Source organism: Seriola lalandi, unplaced genomic scaffold (genome assembly GCF_002814215.2).
Source record: "Seriola lalandi dorsalis isolate HSWRI2012SDOR001 ecotype SW California unplaced genomic scaffold, Sedor1 jcf7180002054889, whole genome shotgun sequence".
Classification (NCBI taxonomy): Eukaryota; Metazoa; Chordata; class Actinopteri; order Carangiformes; family Carangidae; genus Seriola; species Seriola lalandi.
Window position 1 is genome coordinate 162383 of NW_019525441.1, and position 20730 is coordinate 183112.

Genomic DNA, 20730 nt, shown 5'->3' on the forward strand with positions numbered 1-20730 from the left:
TGTGTGTGTGTGTGTGTGTGTGTGCACGCATGTGCGTGTGCTTACTCACCTTTGTTGTGGGCGGGGTTGTCAATGCTGAAATCTCCGTTCCAGATGACGGTCAGCTCCACAGGAAGGCTGCTCATCTCCATCCCATCATAGAAATACTATCACCATGGCAACCACAGACGGAAGGAGAGATGGGAGAGAGAGTATGAGAGAGAGAGAGTAAAAGAGAGAGAGTAAAAAAGAAGCTGTTAGGCTACTTTTAACTGTCCATTATCTCCAAGTCCAAAAGCCTACGCTATCACAATACACCTTTGAATGCGAAACGCATCACCAACAGGTGGCTGTACACACAATGAATACACACATGAACTCACACGCATGCATGCTGAATTCACAGCCACACACCATACACCAGGGAGCTTTCAAAGAGAAGATTATTTTTCTTTTGGTTCTGTAACACCAGCAGTATGGCGGGTTGATGCTAGAATCATAATTTTCCGCTAAATTACCGTTTCCCTCCTTCACTGCTCAATCAAAGTACAATATTTGGATTGTACTCTGATTATGCTCACAGATCCCACAGACATCTCTACACACAGACACTGACACACACACTCAGAGTGATGAAGACAGACAGGAAGATGAGATGTTATTGTATCAACAGACGATTAGCATCAAGACTAGCATAAAGCCTTTTTCATGGTATTCTTTCATTGCTGTCAATGTATTATTCAGTCAGTGAATGGAACCCGATCACAGGGATGGTTGTGTAGGTGAGACAAGTCAGGCTCTTGTCTCATCTACCCACTGTCTAGCCAGAGCAAAAATCCCTGAGCTGGAATGAGTGTGTGTGTGTGTGTGTGTGTGTGTGTATGTGTGTGACAGAGATCGAAAAAGTATTATGGTCTCTTTTATGGGAAACCTTTATAGAAATGGGGCGTCTTTATAGAGATTGTGTTGGTGTGTGGGTGGGTGGTGGTAAATGATGATATGTAACAGAACTTGACATATTGAAACGCACACGTACGCACACACACTCCTTACCGAGGTGTTTTGACACTGCACTGAAGAGCTGTTGAAGCGCAGGGCAGGAACTCTGTGCTCGTTTCCCTGGATGGTCAGCAGACACTCGTAGCCCCTCTGACCAGACTGGGGCTGTGGGAGATTCTTTGCCCTTAGTGTGATGGGCTTCACCACGTTGACTGGAACCAGGATCCTCTCTGCAGGCAGTAACTGGGGACACCCCTGGAAGAGAGACAAAGTGACAAGGAAAGAGAGTGACCAACTGCAGGTCTTCGCAGTGGGTCTAATGCACAATTGCAACTAGATTAATGTTACTCAAGGAGCTCCTGCAATTCCACTGTTGAGCTTTAGATTAACCAAGCCTTTTAGAACTCGCCTCAGATGAATTCTGCACCTGAGTGTCATTACAAACGCAGCTTGCCTGTCACCTTTCTTATGCATTTTTCTGGGAGAATGGTGAAATGTTAGGAAGACAACAAATTCTATTAGAGATCCACTTTCACATATGTAAATCTAGCTCTTTCCATGCCAAACTTCATATGCAGAAGACCATTTAGACCGAACATGCAGGCTCAAATTATTTAAGCCTTATGTTGTAAAACATTGTGACATAATTTCAACTATGCACATACTGATCCTATCTGTGATGCCAATTTTGGCACCTCAGATAAATTAATTCATATCAGATTGCAGATCTATTCCACACAGTCCCGTCACAAAGGAGCTGATCTGGTGCTGAAATTTTGGATTACTTACAAAAACAAAACCTCACACTATGAAATTGACTAGTTTGAGCACTGCTTTATTTTATTGTCATCAATAATATAGTAAAGAACAGTCAAAATATTAGTTTCTTTAAAAATAGTTGGTAGTTAATTAATTAATTAATTAAAATTGATTAGGTTTTTTAAATAGTTGACAGTTTTTGACATTAATTGAAATGCAACATCAACCTTTTCAATCCGTTACATCCGTTTGGAGACACTGAGGATGGCGCTAATTGCACCAGGAATGTTCCTAAAACCTGGCAGTGTTCTGTAAACTCAGAGCCATCAAAACTTTCCTCATTTATCTACAATACTTCACCAACATTCATTTAATCTAATCCAAGGACACTTCAGCATGAACTGTTTTTAGTGTTATAGGGTGAGATCAGCGAAGCCTCTTAGTTACACAGTCCTGGGAACTGCTCACAGTCACTGTGAATGAAGAGCCAGCTCAATCTGTACTCCACTGTCATTACCCACAGGAGGGGAACATTAATGATACAATGAATCAGACTGTTATACAGAGATATGAGCTCGCAGTTTTTATTTGTATGTTTGGTTGTTGCATTCATGTTTTTGTTCAAGAAAAAGAGATGTCACTGACATATCAAAATAAGTTTGATTTCTGCCTGTGCAGTAATTGGGCAAGAGTGAATGACAGAGAGAGAGAGAGAGTGAGAGAGAGAAAAAGAGAGGTGAGGGAGTCACTTAGCAATTGGAGGTCTAAAATTAACAGCCAATCAATTCAGGTGTGAGTAGATGGCTAAATATAGAGCACCTATGACTTATCTGAAAGATGAAGAGGAGTAATGGAAAGAAGAGGAGGCCAGGTAAGGAGAGGGAAAGAGTTGGACAGAGAAGAAAAAAAAAGAAAAGACAAACAGAGGAGGACAGAGAGGACAAGTGTAAAAAAAAAAGATGTGGCACGAAGAGGAACGTGACTGACAAGCAGAAGTGAAAGGTGAGGAGAGATGTAAAAGAGGGTAAAGATAGTAAATAGAGAACAGCACTTTCCTAAGTACTTTGCAAACTTTCATGTTTTCGCTGAAGAGCGGTGGATAGAGAGACAGCAAAATAGGCAAAATGAGAGAGAGGAACAACAAAAGAACAGAGCGACTGAAAGAGGCAAAAAATACCATTAAGCGTATGCAACAGGAGGAGCCTTAGCATGTCAAAGAGGCAGAGGGAAAGAGGGTGAAAAGAAGGAGAGCAGATAAGGTGAACCCCCGCATGGATGGAGCTGGGGGGGAGTGAAGCATAGCGCACGTTGAACTGGGTGATAACACTTGTTTGAAGTTCATTAAAAGCCACTTGATTGGGTTAGGCTGAGTGACTGACTGGATGGCTGTGTGGTGAGAGAGGGGGGAACGCTCTGTGACACTATTCACAAAGTCATTATAGATAAATGACACACAGGGTGAGTGAGTTCAGTGGTGGTGGAGAGGAAGGAAGAGGTGGTGCATTCGTGTTTGCTCTTCCAAATCTCATTTTCCTAAGAACGAAGGGTCGTATTTGGAGAACGAAAATGAGTGGGAGAGCAAAGAGAGATGCAATCCATTTTTAATCACATCTCTTCCAGTTAATACACTTGAACAATAGGGACAATAAATTTGATCTGGTTTGTGGAAATGAAGGCATAGGAGGCACTGGCGTATGACTTAACATGGTGACTTGAGCTGAATCTCAAAGACACAGATCTGCACTGATAGTGGCATATGGTGATGAGGTGATAGGACTACACACACACACACACGCACACAGAGGGCATCCCAACTAAATGCACTGAAGTGTCTGAAATCTAAAGTCACACCAAAATGAGCATTTCTGGTACATGTAAACAGATCCAAGGTTAACACACTGACATATCATATGAGTGTATGCTCGCTCTCTCTCTCACTCCCGCACGCACACACACACACACACACACACACACACACACACTATAGCCTTGGAATCCCATTACAGTATAAGATAAACGCCACAAGTCAAAGCCAGACAGCATCTCTTGTATCATCTCGCCTTTATGACAACATGTTAAGGAGATGGAAAACTTCAAAATGCAAATTCGAGCAGCAGCTATCTACACACACACACACACACACACACACACCCTCACTATTTCAACATTTCATTAACACCTTCCACAATACTCTTTACAACACTGACATCAGTCATTTATTTATTTTTACAGCTATGCTCCAAATACACATGAATGTGGTCTCAGGTTAATAATCTTACATGGTCACACATAAACACACTCTTTCACACAAGTACACCCAGGCTTGTACACACAAGTTTATTTAAACCCATAAACCAGTCATCTGCCCTGTAATTCTGACGCAGGCTTCCCCCAGCACTGCAGATTGTACACACACACACACACACACACACACACACACACACACACACACACACAATCAACCTGGCTAGCAGTATAGCCTGTCATTCCCCTTGTCTTGTTTAAAATCAATAACATAACTTAATTAATCTTAATTCTAACAAATTTTTATTTTGTGACAGAGGAAATAGTAAAACAATGAAAAATTCATGATGTGGAAAGGAATCTACAAACAAGCATGTAAGCTGTTGATAGCCTGTGTTTTTCCTCCCACTTAGCTCTGTTTTTTCTGTTTCTATGTATACATGTACACTCAGACACACTCATGTAACACACCATGATCGATGCCAGCAGTCCCTGAGGCCAAGTGGGCTCTCAGTGGTTTGGACAAACATGTGTATATCCTCGTTGGCTACTGATGCTTGTGGCGTTGGCAGTTATACTCGCTGTCGCCTGTTAAGATTTACGTCGACGTTAACTTGATCTGATGTCAGTGCGTATATTGCTGCTCCCCACCCTTTCTACCCCCGATGACTGAGGTGCGATAAATAACAGAGGAGCAAATGCAAATCACCTCACAGATACACGTGCACAAGCCGCATAGTACATAAACACAAACACAACTCCATACATATGCACATGCTCTCGCTGTGTGCCATCGTACAGACACAAAAATTTAAATTTGCAACTCTTGAAGCTCTCCACTCCACCAGGCTGTTGACTGTCAGCTGCTTGACTCCAAGCAACAGAAGGAGGAAGAGAAGGAGAGTGGGGTAGAGAAGTGAAATGTGGTAAGATGGTCATATTAAAACTTTGCAGTGTTTTAGAAGGCTACTTATTAGTGGCGTTGAAAGAGTAATTTCACCAACATTACAAAAAAAAAGAATAATAATAACATTTTGTCAATTAAGTCTAGTGGTATTGCCATGCAGTGAGTTATTTGCTTGGATTTTTTTAAAAAGATATTTGTCTGATATTTCTACTGCAACCATAAAACTAGAAAGGTGAATTTCATTTGTGGTGTTTACATCATTTGCAAATTACATAAAAAATGCAACATGTCTTTTCACAAACAGAGTCCTGATTACACGAAATAATTGGCAGACCAAATTCTAAACATTTTTCCTTGACACTTCTAAGTGTCAATAGTTAAGTGGATTATTTACAGTAATGTGACAAATGCTGCCATTGATTTGGTGGATATCTCAAAAGCTGGATAAATTTAATCAACACTATCTACACGAGTAGATACCAGTAGAATTAGGGAAGTTTCTTTTGTATTTGGGTGAAACAACACTTAAATATCTTTCTCCTGGCTGAAAGAAGAGATAACTGATCTGAGTAGTAGTCAAGAGAGACTAAAATACATCTTAAACGTGAAGGGAGGTGGCTGTATGTGAAGATGTGAACGTCAGTGACAGTCCTACAGTCATGTAATCAGGGACTTGGAGTAAAGCACTAGAAAGAGAAAAGTACCTGTCAACAGCATGACTCATCATAACAACATAATAAGCACTGACTTTTGAAAATCAAGTTGGTACCTCTCTTTTTTCTCTACATAATTATCCTTCATTCTTCCTCTTTCCATCACTGACTCATTGTTTTGTCTGACCTCATCTCTGATTCTCCTTCATGCTCGTGCTTTATTCCTCCTTCATTTATCGCTCTCTAAACCAAGCCTGTGTTATTCGTCCTATCTAGCTCACTGACCCTTGTCATTTCTCTTATCAACTAACACTGATTCTCTCTCCCCCTCTCTTTCCCGATTTCTTTTCTTCTCAGGGACCTACTTAGATCTGATAATTAGAGGCTGGTGGGAGGTGTGAAGGGTGGAGATAGCGAGAGTGACAGAAAGTAGGAAGCGGTGTGGGAACTGTGAATGTAAAAGCCCTTGGCATAGTTTGAAGCAAGGGAGTGTGAGAGCGAAAGAAAGAGAGAGAGAGGCCCATAATTATAGCAGGGTAGGGTGTGAAGATGAAGAGGATCTTAAGTTTTCATACACGTACACGTACACGTACACACACACACACACACACACACACACACACACACACACACACACACACACACACACACACACACACCTTGTGGTTACCAAGAGCTCTCCTTAACTGGCCTCTGTTTTATCATTTCCTACAGAGCCTTGGGCAAAGACACTCTCCTGCTCTCTGTTCACCCTCCCTCCTTTCCTGCTGCTTCTCACCTTGTTCTTATCCTGCCATTTCGTTGCTTTTTTCTCCTGCAATTTTTGGTCTCACTCAGCCTCTTTGTCCTTGCTCTTAAAGGAACATGATAATTTATTACAACTCTGGTTTTGGCCATCATCTCCATTGGCTATGATAAAATCCTACTCACTAAACTGACTGCCGAGATGTGAGAGGACGGTGACATTGCCAAAACAATGAAGACTGATGGAGCAACAAACACAAGACACCCCCAGATCGTAAACAAACAGTTTATATAGATTACCGAATCTACTTTATTTCAAGGTAAAACCAAAAGTTAGTGCACATGCAATAATCCAGTAATAATTTCCCGCATAACACAAGCGCAGTAGTTAGTTACTTTTCGGTTCTATGGTAGGAACTCACATGGTGCTTATAATATTATTACCACTAGTAATGATGGCAAATGAAAAAAAAAAGACAGAGGTTAAATGAAATCCAAGCAAGGTCCCTATGTTAGAGCAGTTTAAGCAGCATAGTGAAGCTCTTCAATCTTTCTCTTTCAGTACCTTCATTTTGTCATTTCTCTTCCACTTTGTTTCGTTTCCTTTCATACTCAATTTTGACATATCCCTTTTCTCTTCACTCTGTTAATACTCAACTGACTCCTCAGCAGTCAGTGCCTGTGTATGACATTGATTTGGATTGAACTGAAGCACCTTTCTCCACCATCTCGGTCTAATATTGGCAACTAACAGCTATTACTGCTGGCATTTAGCTTCTTTAATAAAATTAAATTGATCACTTGATCAATAAAGTTCCTGGCAAATAAACTCCCAGGCGTCGATCACCACAACACAGACAAGAAGTAACTAATGCACGAGTATATATGTGCTAGGGGAAAAATGATATGAATTCGGTAACATTAATATTTTTGTGTGTTTTGTTTCTTCCTCGGAGCTGAATATGTTAGGGAAAGGCTTGGCAGCAGATCAGGATGTGAGAATGCTGTGTTATAGGAAGCAGAATAGGAAAGGGAAATATTCTCCTGTGATTTTCATCAGACAAAGAGAACAGGAAGTGTCCTGAGTTTCATAAGTTGCTTTAGGTGTGACAGTTGTGTGCATTTTAGGGATGGGGGATGTGGTCTGAGAAAGTGCTAAATATGCAGGAAAACACACACTGTTTATTGTGTAAACAAGCACAGCCTATTCATCTCTTAATCAATAGAACAGCAGTGGTCAGGAATCACTTTTGGCTATTTATTCGGTGTAACCAAATGGAACTGCATGCATGTTCTTTGTCAGTGAGGCTCATCAGAACAGCTAAGTCCTTGAGATGTGTGGAGGGCAAGATGGGACGTGGCCTTGGTTAATGTGCCAACAGGCAAACGTCTGATCCGAGAGCCCATATCATTGCTGGCATGAATAGAATGGCACTCACTGTACGCCCAGGCCTGGCTTTAACTCTGTCCTGCCATGCATACTAACAACAAGCTCAACCAGTAGGGAGATTTGCCTGGCGTCAATCATTAGCATAGCGTTGAGGGATTATTCAGATCACTGCCTGAAATCCCTTAATTGTAATAGTACACAAAAAAATCATCTCCAGCAGAAAGAGGCCATCCCATTTCATCGAGAAAAGTTGACTTGTTTCCCTTCATCAAATTTGAGAATGATTCTATTGGATGGTCGTGTGTGTGTCTAAATTATTAATTCAAAACGTCAACCAAAAATCTGGCAGCAAATACATGACCTTGGATTTGAGGGGTTAATTAAAAGCAAATTAAAAGTCATTAAGCCTGCAAAACACCTGCTTTTTCTGAAACAACATGTCAAAAAAGGGACGTCATTAATGTGCTAATACCAAATCCCCCTCACTTTATTTATGGTTTTCTTTTAGTTGTCAACACAATAGGAGAAGATTCACACATTATTATCCTCAGTCAATATTGACCACCAGCGCCTGAGTTAATTGGAAAAGTAAACCTGCAAAGACTGAGGCTTGGGCCTGACTAAGCAGAAGGTTCAAAAGGATAATGGAAATGGCAGAAAAAGAAAATAATATGGTCTGCGCAGGTTGAATGGCTCGGGGGAAACATGGGTGGAATAACACAATTGAGAGCAGACTGCTCATCAAAGGAGGCAATCTGGCTAAGCTTGTCCCTGCCCGTCGTGCAGCGCCTGCCAACCCAGACATGAGCAGTAGTGATCTTCATCATAGCTCACCTCAGGCTAGGATTAACAGGCCACTAACTCCCTGTAAAACCCTCCCCAGAAAAAGTACCGTGAATTGGCATGGCTCAGGCAGGCAAAAACTGTAAACACACACATACGCACAAACATAGAAATACAAAGAAGCATGCAGACACACAGACATACTGTACCCACAGGCCGACACCAGACGTTACACACGAACACAGGCACATACCCAACCCTTTTTTTTTTTACCTCCATGCACTACTCTGAAGGCCGTCACTGTGGCAATGACTCTAAATCAGAGTGAGACCCCTCTCACAGGACAGGAAGTAGGTGGGTTGGGGGCATTCACTGAATGTACCCCATCCAGTGAGTAGCATGTCCTCTGCAGCAGAGCAGCCTAATTACAGTGGGCTCTGCTTCGACGGGAATAGAACTGGCTGCCAATATTATTGATAATTCACACAGACTAAGCTGTCGCTGGGAATAGGGATGGGCAAGAGGAAATGGCTCTGTTTTATTAGCTTCCACTGCCCTTTGATGTGCAGTCAAGAGCGAGACATGCCAGGAGACTCATGCCAGATGGAAGCACTACAGCTGAAAGGTGTCTCAATCCTTTTAACATAACTCTTTTTGCATGTGAAACCTAGAATGATAGCTATTAGTCTCATGTAGCCAAACATTTCCCCTCAATTTATTTCACTGTGTTTTATTACTTAGCTGGCCCACTACGAAAAGGCTGTCTGGAGCTGGTCAGCATTAAAATTATGGGGATTCTTGGACATTCTCTTAATGGGCCACATGTTGACTGTCCTTGAACCTAGAGGTGCTGCGAGACAGTTTGGGCCTCCTGCACACATTTCAAATCTCCATTGAGGGCTTCACTCTCTCTCAGCAGCACCTATTAAGGTGCGGTTTGAAGACTGAATAACTGCTGTTCATGTAAGAAAGATGTAAACCTAATAAAACACTTGTATCACCAGCCCTGGTTTGAGGCTCACCTCAGGCTTCTTGACTCGTCCCTCCTGGAAGGAGCATGTGCGAGGGTCGTGGGTGCAGTCATGTCTGTATTTACACCAGTGGCACTGGTAGGGGCTGCTCACACATGACAGACACCTGAATGGAGAGCAGAGGAGAGGGAAGGCAGCGTTGTGAATTAGTATTGAGCTGAAGCAAATACACTGGAGAAGAAAAGCTCAATATGCCTACTTACTTATGTATACAATAAATATTTCCAACACTGTCAGAGTAAGTTTTTTTGTCAATATGAAGGGCTAAGAATTCTGATAAGTTGTCTGCTAGAGTACTCCAACTTGAAATGTCAATGGAGAGTGACAAACTGACTACAAATGATGCATGCTTTGGCCATCCGGTGCAATTCTTACTTCTCTGTAAAATCTGAAAAATGTCAACTACACATCTGAAAACAACTTTGAAATCTTTAAGTGGTCAGACTTACGATTTGTGCACACTACAGTTGTAGAAAACAAAACTGGTATTTGCGAATGCCAGGCCTGTCTCCTTGGACTTGAGATAGAGCTGCACAATCTGGTGGTCACCTAGAGAAAATACATCAGAGTCAAAATTAAGAGTTTGATACATAGAGGTACATTTTTTATTCAGGTAGAAAGAAAAGGCAAGGTAAGGAGAAAAAAAAAAACTAATAGCAGCAATGATTGCTTTTGTTTCAGAACTCATTTATTGAACCCACTATTGATGGTTTCATTCAACTTTTGAAACAAACAGGAAAAATATAACAGTATAATAATAATGGTAGAACGAAATAGCTACTTTTCCAGCACAATTTTATTCACTTGTTCACGTATCCTTTTTCAGTGTCTAGTTGCATTAGACATTTTTCCCATGAAGACAATATGACTGCACTGCTTTGAGCCACAGGTGCTCAGCCTGTTGCAGTGGTAAAGGTAGTATCTTAAGAGAGAGAGAGAGAGAAGAAGGGTTTTGTTGGGTTAAGTCTCCCTATCCCTTCCACCTTAGAAGAGACAATAAAAGTTGGTGCACACACATTTCCCTTGGGATGGAAAATATTCCCCTGGAAAAGTCTTTGAGAGTGTCTTTGACAAGGTAAAGGGGGAGGAAGATGAAACAAAAACCGTGTGCGTGTGTGTCTGTGTCTGTGTGCAAGTGTGTGTATGTAAGCTTGCGCCTCATCTGTATTTGGTGTGTCCTTTTGTCTGGCCCTAATGAAGGAGTTCATGTTTAATTCAACAGCACATCCACACATCTAACTGCTCTCGCTACTCTACCTCTGTACTGCTCTCTCTCATCCCCACTCTATCTCTACACACAGGTCTCTTCGCTTCCTTCCACACTGCGACTCTTTCTTCTCCCCCGTGTCTCTCTCCATCTCTCTAACAAAGAAGGAATCATTCATCAATCACAGTAAAGCACCGCTGACAACGGATCTGTCCTAATTAGGCCACCTAAATGTTACCTTGAAGCCTGCTAACAAAATCCATCCCTCCCTCTCTCTCTCTCTTCACTCCATCTACCTATCTCCCTTCTTTACACTCTTTCAACCATGCTTAGACTAATGGGTGCTGGTGAAAATGGAAGATGAAAGGTTCGTGGAATGTTTTCCTCTTCCTGACATAGGAAAAGGATATAAGCGTGTATGTTTGGGTGTGGGAGAAAGACAAAGCAAAAGGTTCTTCATTGTGTGTGTGTGTCTCAGAGCACATATTTACACATCTATGTTTGCATAACAGCAGCATCACCAGCGTTACATGTGACTGACATGGCAAATATTGAACAAATGCTTTTAATTCCCTAAAGCACCCTTGGGCTCCCTGTCAGCTGTACATCTGCGTGCTGTCTATCTGTGAATCATTTTATTGCAGTGTGTTTTATTTTCTGTGTGTGTGTGTGTGTGTGTGAGTGATGCTCCTGTTAATGTGGGTACACTGAATGAATAAGGGAAAATGTGAATGTGTGCATGTGTACAGCTGAGCACTAAAAAGGTCTCACCAGCCCTGTAATGAATGCTGGTCTTCTCACTCCGTCTCTGTATTTTAGTCTACACTTACCTCATGTTTGCCTTTTGAATCCAATACCAATAAACAATATATAGATGTATATAGATTAAATGACAAAAAGCAAGTGTGAATACCATTTTCTTACATTGTCTAAAAACCATCAGGGAGCATTCCTTTGTATGTAAATTTTGAGCATTATTGATGGATCACCATCTTTCTCTTTCTGTCTATTTCTCTTTTCATTCATTATTCATTTTCTTTTTGTGGAACTATGGAAGGATGGCATCTTCATTATCGCAACATGAGGACACACTGAGGGTTGGTAATGGAGGATTACCTGCCTGGGGACAGGCCTTCCCAGATGGGAGCTTGGTTCAATTAGACCAGGCTTAGCCGACCACGGAGAGGTGAGGTGAAGAGCAGTGGAACAAGGAAGAGAAAAAATATTTTCCCCTCTTTGCTTGAGAAATGAATAACATCAGAAACGTTTCAGCTGTTACCCTTTTGAAAGTAATAGAAACAGTGACATTGTCTGCAGGGACTGTGTAATCTCCACGCTCTGAATTAGCTGTAGTAAGAACACTTAGCTGTGCAGCTTGATTTTCTTCTTCTTGCACTGGGGTTAACTGGGGTCCCATCGCTCCCTCCGGAACATATCCACTTTGAGGGAAGGTGGTAAATAAATCCCACGGCAGACTAATAACTAATGTTCACTCAATTCTAAACATATCCTAAGGCAGTGCTCCAAGGCCTGTTGAGTTAATGATGGCAATGAGAAAAACAAAAAAATTCATAGAACACCTGTAGCCCTAGGTCTATCATGGTTCTGACTGAAGGGAAAACATCCAGATGAACGTGTGCTTCCCTGGCATGTATTCAACAGGTGCTCTAATGTTAATCACTTGTTGATTCTGGCAATGGCTTTTTAATATATTTTTCTCAATATTACAAATAACCTTTCGACAGGTTATCAGCAGGCATCCTCCAGATCATCACAGGCACTGATGTCTTTATCTGTATATGTTCACAACGCAACATCAAATTGAACAATGTGACATACACCACTAGCTGGCAGGGAATAGTACAGTTCCTGAACCCAATAGGGTTAACCCTTACCTTTGTCAACAATAATGCGTGGCATCTCCTTCTCAGCAGGTGAAAAGCACTTGATTCGGTTTCCCTCCACCAAGCCGTTCATCTCAGCCAGATCCTCGAAGGTGCAGTTGACACCCGCAGAAAGTTCTGGGACATTATGGGCTTCCAACACCAACTGTAGGAAGAGAAAGACAGAAAAGTGTGTTAATAGCTTTCTGTGCAATGTTATATTCACTGTTAATATTCACTTTGCAGTAACTGCATGGACTCATATAAGAAAAATAGTGAAAGAATAATGAAATGAACTCATGACAGTTATGTGTAGCTGTGACACTATGATGAACTAGCACCAGCTACAGATAACAAAACAGGGATGAATCAGACACGCATTGTTTCTGAGTGACTTCACATTCACAAAGTCAGTTTTTTTTTTTTTTTTTTTTTAACAAACAACAATTCATCAGTTTAAATTTCTATTGATGAGGCATGGCATAATTGCATCAGAGATAAACAACTTAGATCTTCGTCCCAACTATCAGACTCCCACATCTGTGAGCGCTTCAGATCAGTTTAGGAGCCAATATGTTCTTCAAATATGACTGTAACATAATATTACTCATGAGAGGCAAAGCTGCAAGTTCTGTGCAGAAGAAAGATCCATCTGCAGGGCGGTCAGTGGCCAGAGGAGCCACCAGGGGAATCTTGAATGAAGCATCAGATGCGCCAAACAACATCAAAACACTCTGATGCAGAAAGACACAGAATGACTTAAAACTGAAATCAGTGTCATCTTAGTAGCCTGTATCTGACAGTCACAAGCACCACTACCTTTCTGACCATCTCCCATAATGCCTCATGGCATCAATGAGCTGTATGCATTTCACATTCCATCTTAACATCCTGACTCTCTGGCTGAATGACAAAAAAGAGTGTTTTTATGGCAGACAGTGAGAGAAATGATAAGTGCAGAAAGTCAAGGTAAGTGGAAGGATGAGGAGTAAGTAGAGATGGAACAAGCCTATTGAATTTAGATGGCTGAAGCAAGTGCAAGATGAAAAGAGACTACGGAAAGAGGAAGAGAGAACTAGAAGGAAGACTGAGGTGAACAAATGAGGCAGTAAAGAATGGAGGAGAGAAGGGCAGACATACAAGCTGCTGGACAGGGAGGGAAAAGAGGACTCTGGGAAATATAGAATGCAAATTTTCACACTTCATTTGAAAACGCTGTGTAAGCTCTCTGCACCTCAGCAAAAACTGGCTTCAGGTGGAGCAGGAGAGGAAAAAAAAAACACTGTCCTTGAATAAGAAAAAGAAGAAGAAGAAAAAAAGAGGGTCGGTAAGGCAGGTGGAGTGGGGTCAAGACCAAAATATACATATTGATGGAAATGCGTGTCTGTACTGGGCCTTGGTCTGGGCATTGATTTGAGGTGCAGTCCATAGTACACTTGTGATGTGATGCTGAAAGCTGCCTCAGCGGCAGAGAAGGGCTGACCTGAGCTGTTTTTATATTGCTGTTTAATGAAAAGACGGCAGTGCGCGTGTGAACAGATACACAGCTTCCCACATAAGATGGACACTGCATGACCAGGCTTCTATCTCTTACACATCCACTCTCTCTTTCGTTGCTCACTCTACCTCTCACCTTCTTCTCCCACTTTAATTTATTTTTCTTTTAAAGGAGGGAATACAGCCAGACCTTGAGTTTCCTCAATTACATTTCGAGTAGTCACGGCCAAGCCTAGCCACAGCAGGGCTGAATAAATATGAAAATAACCCACTCATGTTAACAGAAACATTCGCCACGCATACATGCGCACACACACGCGCACACACGTGCACACACACACACACACACACACACACACACACACACACACACACACACACACACACACGCCCTCCTGTGGTTTATAACACACCATGTCTAATGCTGGGGATATATGATGATGGGCTGTTAATGTTGCCATGGTAAAAAAAATGTCTTGGCTGCGGAGAGAATTTATTCAAAAGCAGTTACATGCCATAAAAAAGACAGGAGAGAAGAAATATTCGACTTGAACTTTTACATCCTCTTACATTATTTATCAAAAAGTAAGTCACAAACTTTGCCCACAAATGTCTTTGCTCATACTGTTCTGACTTAACTTTGACATCATTTATTGTAATGTATAAAACAAGACTGTGTATGTGCTGATAAATGGCAATATTTCAGCTATTTAACCAGAAATAATAAATGCCATTGTAATTCAGTAATGTTTCTATTTGCGTTTAGAGTTGTTATAGCTTCTGAAATGAATAGACATTTTAATGAACAAGAGCATATGTATGCATATAGAGACCATTCCCCATGAAACTTATAATATAACAGTGGAAATGTTTCATGACCTAAGAGAGATAAAAAATCAAAGAAAATAATTATTTTTTTTCTTATGATGGGTCTGATTTCAGCAGCGAATTGTATCAGTTTCTCTCAAGAATGCCTCGGCGTATCTTTCCAAACAAATATTTAATACCGCAAAGGTCAAGAAGGAGCCCCTGTCTGTCTGGCAGAAGTCCCTGCCCTGCAATCAGTTGGATGATGGCATAGCCTTTGGTTAAAGCCTTCTTGCTGGGAAAAGGTTAAACACTCTCTAAAGGCTCAGGCTTGAGCAACATCATGCACACAGACACACACACACCCCATGAATATCATTAGGAGAGATGCAGAGGTTTACCTTAGAAAATCAACACCTTGTGTGACCCTCAGAGAAACATGGAAGGAAAATAGTCATTTAGGCTTGACCTTAGAAAATCACATTGGATATTTATGCACTTGGCTTCTGAGATTCAAAACCATTTCCAAAGCGCCATTAAATAGGAAATTGGAATTGAAATGTGACATCACTTAAGGTGGTTAAGGTCAGTGGGATTTTCATAACATTCAGTGTTATAACCTTTAAAATAGCTTATCTTTCAACAATAAGCTTTGGAATCCATGAAACATCATGATGTGTTCAGACACTGTCAATACTGTGCAGTAAAATCACACACATCCATAGGGATACACACATGTGGGCACACACATACACAGCCACTTAAAAACATTAGATGCAGCCTCTTCCTGTCCCAGTGACAAATTATCAACAAATCAGAATGGACCTTTGGCTCAGGTTAAATCTGGTGCAGTGCAAGGGGATAAAGTGAGGAAACAGCTACAGGTCTCTATTTGATTCATTTCACTCAAGTGCGGCACAAGGCTAATCAGCTAAAAAAGCATAGTCATCAGAGTCTGTATATAGCAATATAAACAAAATAAAGCATCATAATACAAATGACACTGCATCTGTATTCACATTCTCACCTAACAGGTAAGAGTGCAAACAACTATTCAACAAGAGCAGTGTATTTCTCCAGCTCCTGCAGAGAGATATTTTTTGTTGCAATGGATCACAGGTCCTTACACACTAATCAATACCCTTAAACAATCACAAACAATTCAGACCCTTTAAATCTGGCAGCTGTTTTAGAATGAAATGTCCAGGGGAAAAAAGTGGTGCATTTAGCTGCCAACAATCCCAATAAACACAGCTGAGCTAAACTGTGTGCTGTTAATGATTGTTGACATTTGTTGGGAAAGTATTTCACTGGATGGGACAGGAAGTTGTAAGGTCAGGATTTCAAGGATGCATGTTGGCAGGCAGTAAAATAATGTAAAGCAGGATTACACAGTTAACACTGGCTACTAATCAGTATCTAGAGCATAATTACATCGCATTACAAATTATGCTTGAGTGTGTAATACTGTCAATCTGCCAGGCAAGATTTTCTCACAACACACTCGCAACACATTCAGCAATCCGCACTGTTTACTGCAAAATGACAAAACTAAAAGAAATGCTTGGTTGGAGTGTTTCTTTGTTATTGACAGAGAAATTTATTCAGTTACTTCTCATTCAAATTTGACCAAATATTTTCTATAAATTGAACAAGGAAGAAGCATAGTAATAAAACAATAAGGCAATGGCAACTAGTATCTAATTTAAACCATTTGAAAAAGAAAAGCTGCAGCAATAATGCAGGTCACATGAAGGTGAATCAGGTAGTTATATGGTAAATACTGTGCATCTACTCAAACCTTTAGATCATTTCAGTATATATGAATAGTGTGTTTTTCTCCACTCACCGTGACACTAAACTGGGACACTGAGATGTTGTTTGGGTGGACACTGAGACGCACACACTGCTTGATGTCCGATGCAAAGCGCCGCGGCTCTGATGAGCGCTCACATTTCTCCTTTCTGGCGCACCTGGAAAAAACACAAGAGAGGGGGTTTTATTCGCGGATTACAAATTCATGTACACGCGCGCGTGCACATACATTCACGTGGTAACCTGACCAGGGTTTACCCCTTTCCACCTGCTGGCACCCGGGAAAAAGAGAATGTCCCGTTGCTCCCTGACAGACGGAGTTAGACACATTTATCATATTTCCTCTCTGGCAACACACCAGCGGCAGTGTCCAGTGAATGGAAACCTGGTCTCCAGGGGGTGGGAGCAGTTGCATTTAAAACAATGGTTGCTCTATATGTGGAAGTGGAACCGGTCCGTTGGGACAGAGGTAGGCCTCGTCTTTGTAAAGCTGTCTTAAAGACTGGCATTCATGGGCAATGCCAAATGCAGGTGGAGATGTAGATGTTGGCGGAGCGCAGGAATGAATTCTTTCCCTCTTTATACCAAACCACGTCTAATCCAGTCCCGTGCAGTGGTTTGTGGGGTTGGAGCCTTTGTGTTGTAAGAGGAAGTTACTGGCTCCTGTTCCAAACACTATCCCTTGATATACAGCAGGGTTATCCCCATAGTCTGAATATCTCAGTGGGCTTATAAGAGAACAGGGTATGTAAGCTGCAATTCATTCCCGCCAAAGTCTTGCAGTGGAAAGTTTATAGGTCGATTATTACAGCAAAAGTAGCTGCCATAACACTGACGAAACTATGTGTTGTTGATAAATACATGTCCTGTGATAAATTTAGTGAGAAATGCAGCAGCGTAAACTGCGATATAACCTCAACCTTCTATTCTTCTCGAAACACCCACACCCTCTTCTTCTCATCTAATCCCCTCATAAACTTTTTCAAGTTTAATCCCCTATTGATTTAGACAAAAACTTGCAGTGCAATTAAAAGCCTGGCAAATCCAGAGAGTGCCCTCAAACTCCTTTAGAGAAATAAAAGAATGAAAAGAAAGGAAGAGGTCGTAATGAACAAATGAAAGAAAGACTTTCGAGGCGTTTGACGTCTGAGATACAGTAATACCTTATGCAGCAAGGAGCTTTTTATCCTGAATTGGAAAGACTGAGGGAGGGTGGGTTTTGACCTGACATGAGTATTGTAAAGTTAAGCAGCCTAACATGCTGCAAAGAAGACAGACATAAAGAAAAAATAAAAGAAATAATCTGTTTTAGAGAGGGAGAGAACAGGAGGAGAGGTAAAAAGTACGAGAGAGAGAGAGTGGAAAGGAAAGCAAAAGAGAAGCAAGATTTAAAGGAAGGCAACCATTGTTGGCTTTCTGTGAAGCTTTCCCTGCTAAGCCGGTTTGAGTGGGGCTTTAATCGCTTTGGGTTCCTTTGTGCTTCTCTATCACTCCTGTCTGTTCCTCCTTTTCTAGCCCTGATTTAATAAGACCGCAACATAGAAGTACCCGCAGGCAAACAACCCACAGAAAACCCACAATTGCACACTTTCCCCTACAAATATACATATAATAAACATACACACTCGTTTGCTTCCCTGCATGCCCACAGGTCTGTTGTTGACATCTAGGGAAAAAAAACACTGTAAAAAGATGCTCAGCAGGACATTTTGTTTAAGTGCTTCGCTTTTGTGTGTGAGTGTTTCTATAATAATGTTTCTCCACGTGTTTGTTCCTTGACAGTGTCACTGTACATTGTGCTTTGGAAGAAAAACCTCAAATTTCATGCCAAAAATATGAGCACTGTGGCATTATTAGCATTTCCTGGCACCGTTTGTGTAAGTGAATCATCATTATGAGTGACTGAATCATTACAAGCAAATAAACAAATGGGTGGTTATCGCACCATGTCAATTTATAAATCTCTATCTCACTCTCACACTCTCACACACACACACACACACACACACACACACACACACACACACACACACACACACACACACACAAAATATACATCTAAACACTGTTCTATTCAATATCATTGGACAGCTACATTACATTTTATTGATTCCTGAGGGATGTTGAGAGCAATATAATGGGACATATTAATAGAGAAAATACAAGTGACAAAATAACAGACACTGATAACAAATAATGAATATTTAATGCATAACAAATGAGTGAGGCATGCAGTTGCCCCTAGATTAGCTTTACTCAAATGCCGTCATATACAGTAAGACCGGAGGGAGATGTATTTCAAGGAGAAGCCCTCAGTCGTGAACACCATCATTTCTCAATATTGTCATCTTCGTTGACAATGTGTTAATAACTGGTAATTTTCCAGGTTCTGGTTTTCTTACACAAGCAGCACCTTAGCCACCACTGCTCATGTTTGACATAAGGTGTCATGAACCAGCCCTCTGACTATTTTTAACAGCAATAACACTGCTGAAAGAAAATGTCAAATTTAAACATAGGGAATCTATTATTTTATCCACACATTTCCATGTGCGAATGCAGTAAACACAAACGCATCACAAATGTGACTTTGATGTTTCACTTTTCTACGATGATCATATTTCTATTTATGAGGGTTCATAAATGTTGTTATGCCCCTATATGGCCCAGGTTTATGACATCATCTCTGTGAGACGCTAGATGCTGTAAATAACAAATGAGAGGAGGCATGCTGCAAAGACTTGTTAGTGTCCATCTCACAGCAAATAACATTTTTAGCTTGGGTTTATATGTATGCGAGTTACAATATACAATGTTTATGAGCAATAATTACTTCTGCGAAAATTTGCAGTCCACAGGTTTTATCGTCTGCAGACTTTTATAATGTATCTTAATACAGTTACAAGCCAACAAGACATAATGAGGCAGCGTGAGTTGATGAGAGCAAAAACTGAACCTGGCATAACTGGACCGGGCCTGTTAATACATTATTATTATTAGAGAGTGTATATCAGTCTGCTCTAAAAAAGAGGACATGGGCCAATTTATTTCGCTTGTAATGCAAATGTGCAGTAAATATGGACATCTTGAAAAACAAACATCCGAAAGCAAAGGACATCAGTCTCAGGGAAGCTCAATGTGGCATGGATTACTTTCCTCCATGTCCAGTCCATGTTTGACATTCTCCCAGATTCTACAAGCAAAACAAATGAATTTATATTTGAAAACTAAAATGGGATCTTCTTCTTCATCTTCATTTACCTGTTAATCCTTGAGATTATCATATTAAAAATACCACATTCAATGTTGCTAGTGCTTTGAACCAATAGCCAACTGGATGTATTTACTTTCTTATATTTGCTCATGTATATGACTGTATATATATATATATGTTGTGTAACTTCCTGTAGACTTTCTTTTCAGCCTACCCCCTTTAGTGAATCAAATCTGACTATCAACAGCGATTGCCTTTTATCCCATCATTATATTTGCATTGCCAACTATACTGCACACAAACTTCAACCAACTCTGAAATGTCATATCGGACATTAATAGAGGTGGCAGTGCGAGCCAGTGAACTGTATTGCAAGTATCTGGAAAGCCTCTGTTTGTCTATGGAGATGTCATATAGCCCTGCAGGGACTGTAAGTTTCATCTCGTTCTCTGAGTCACAGGGTCACAGACTTGCTGCGCAGGATGAAATAGCCAACAGGTCGACTGATTAGCTTTCAAAACCCAGACATGGACGACCATGCAGGGAGGCTTTTTCTCTTCTTTCCATCTCTCTGCCTCCCTAAGGGATGGGCAACAGCAACGTCTCAATTCAATGAGACTACTGCAATGGCACAGTGAAGAGTGCCATCACAGAGGGCTGTACCAACAATACACAGAGTATGCCAGAGAAAAAAATGACCCCAGCTTAACTTTTTCTGCAGCTCAATGTCATCCGCCAACTGTTTACCTAAAAAAAAAACATCAAGGCAGGAGAAACTTTTGTGTGATGTTTTGGCATTTGGTAAGTGTTCATACTAA

At 41.0% G+C, this 20730-nt stretch overlaps 1 protein-coding gene across 1 annotated transcript in view; it reads right to left on the bottom strand.

Annotated features, from left to right (window-relative positions):
• Positions 1-20730, bottom strand: part of plxna4 (plexin A4) — a 236378-nt gene that overhangs the window by 50089 nt on the left and 165559 nt on the right. The window contains exons 6-11 of the mRNA XM_087180100.1: positions 16733-16856; positions 12592-12745; positions 9939-10038; positions 9481-9595; positions 1033-1233; positions 50-146 (exon numbers count right to left, since the gene is read on the bottom strand). Coding sequence (XP_087036226.1) covers positions 50-146; positions 1033-1233; positions 9481-9595; positions 9939-10038; positions 12592-12745; positions 16733-16856 — 791 coding nt within the window. The remainder of the gene's footprint in view (positions 1-49; positions 147-1032; positions 1234-9480; positions 9596-9938; positions 10039-12591; positions 12746-16732; positions 16857-20730) is intronic.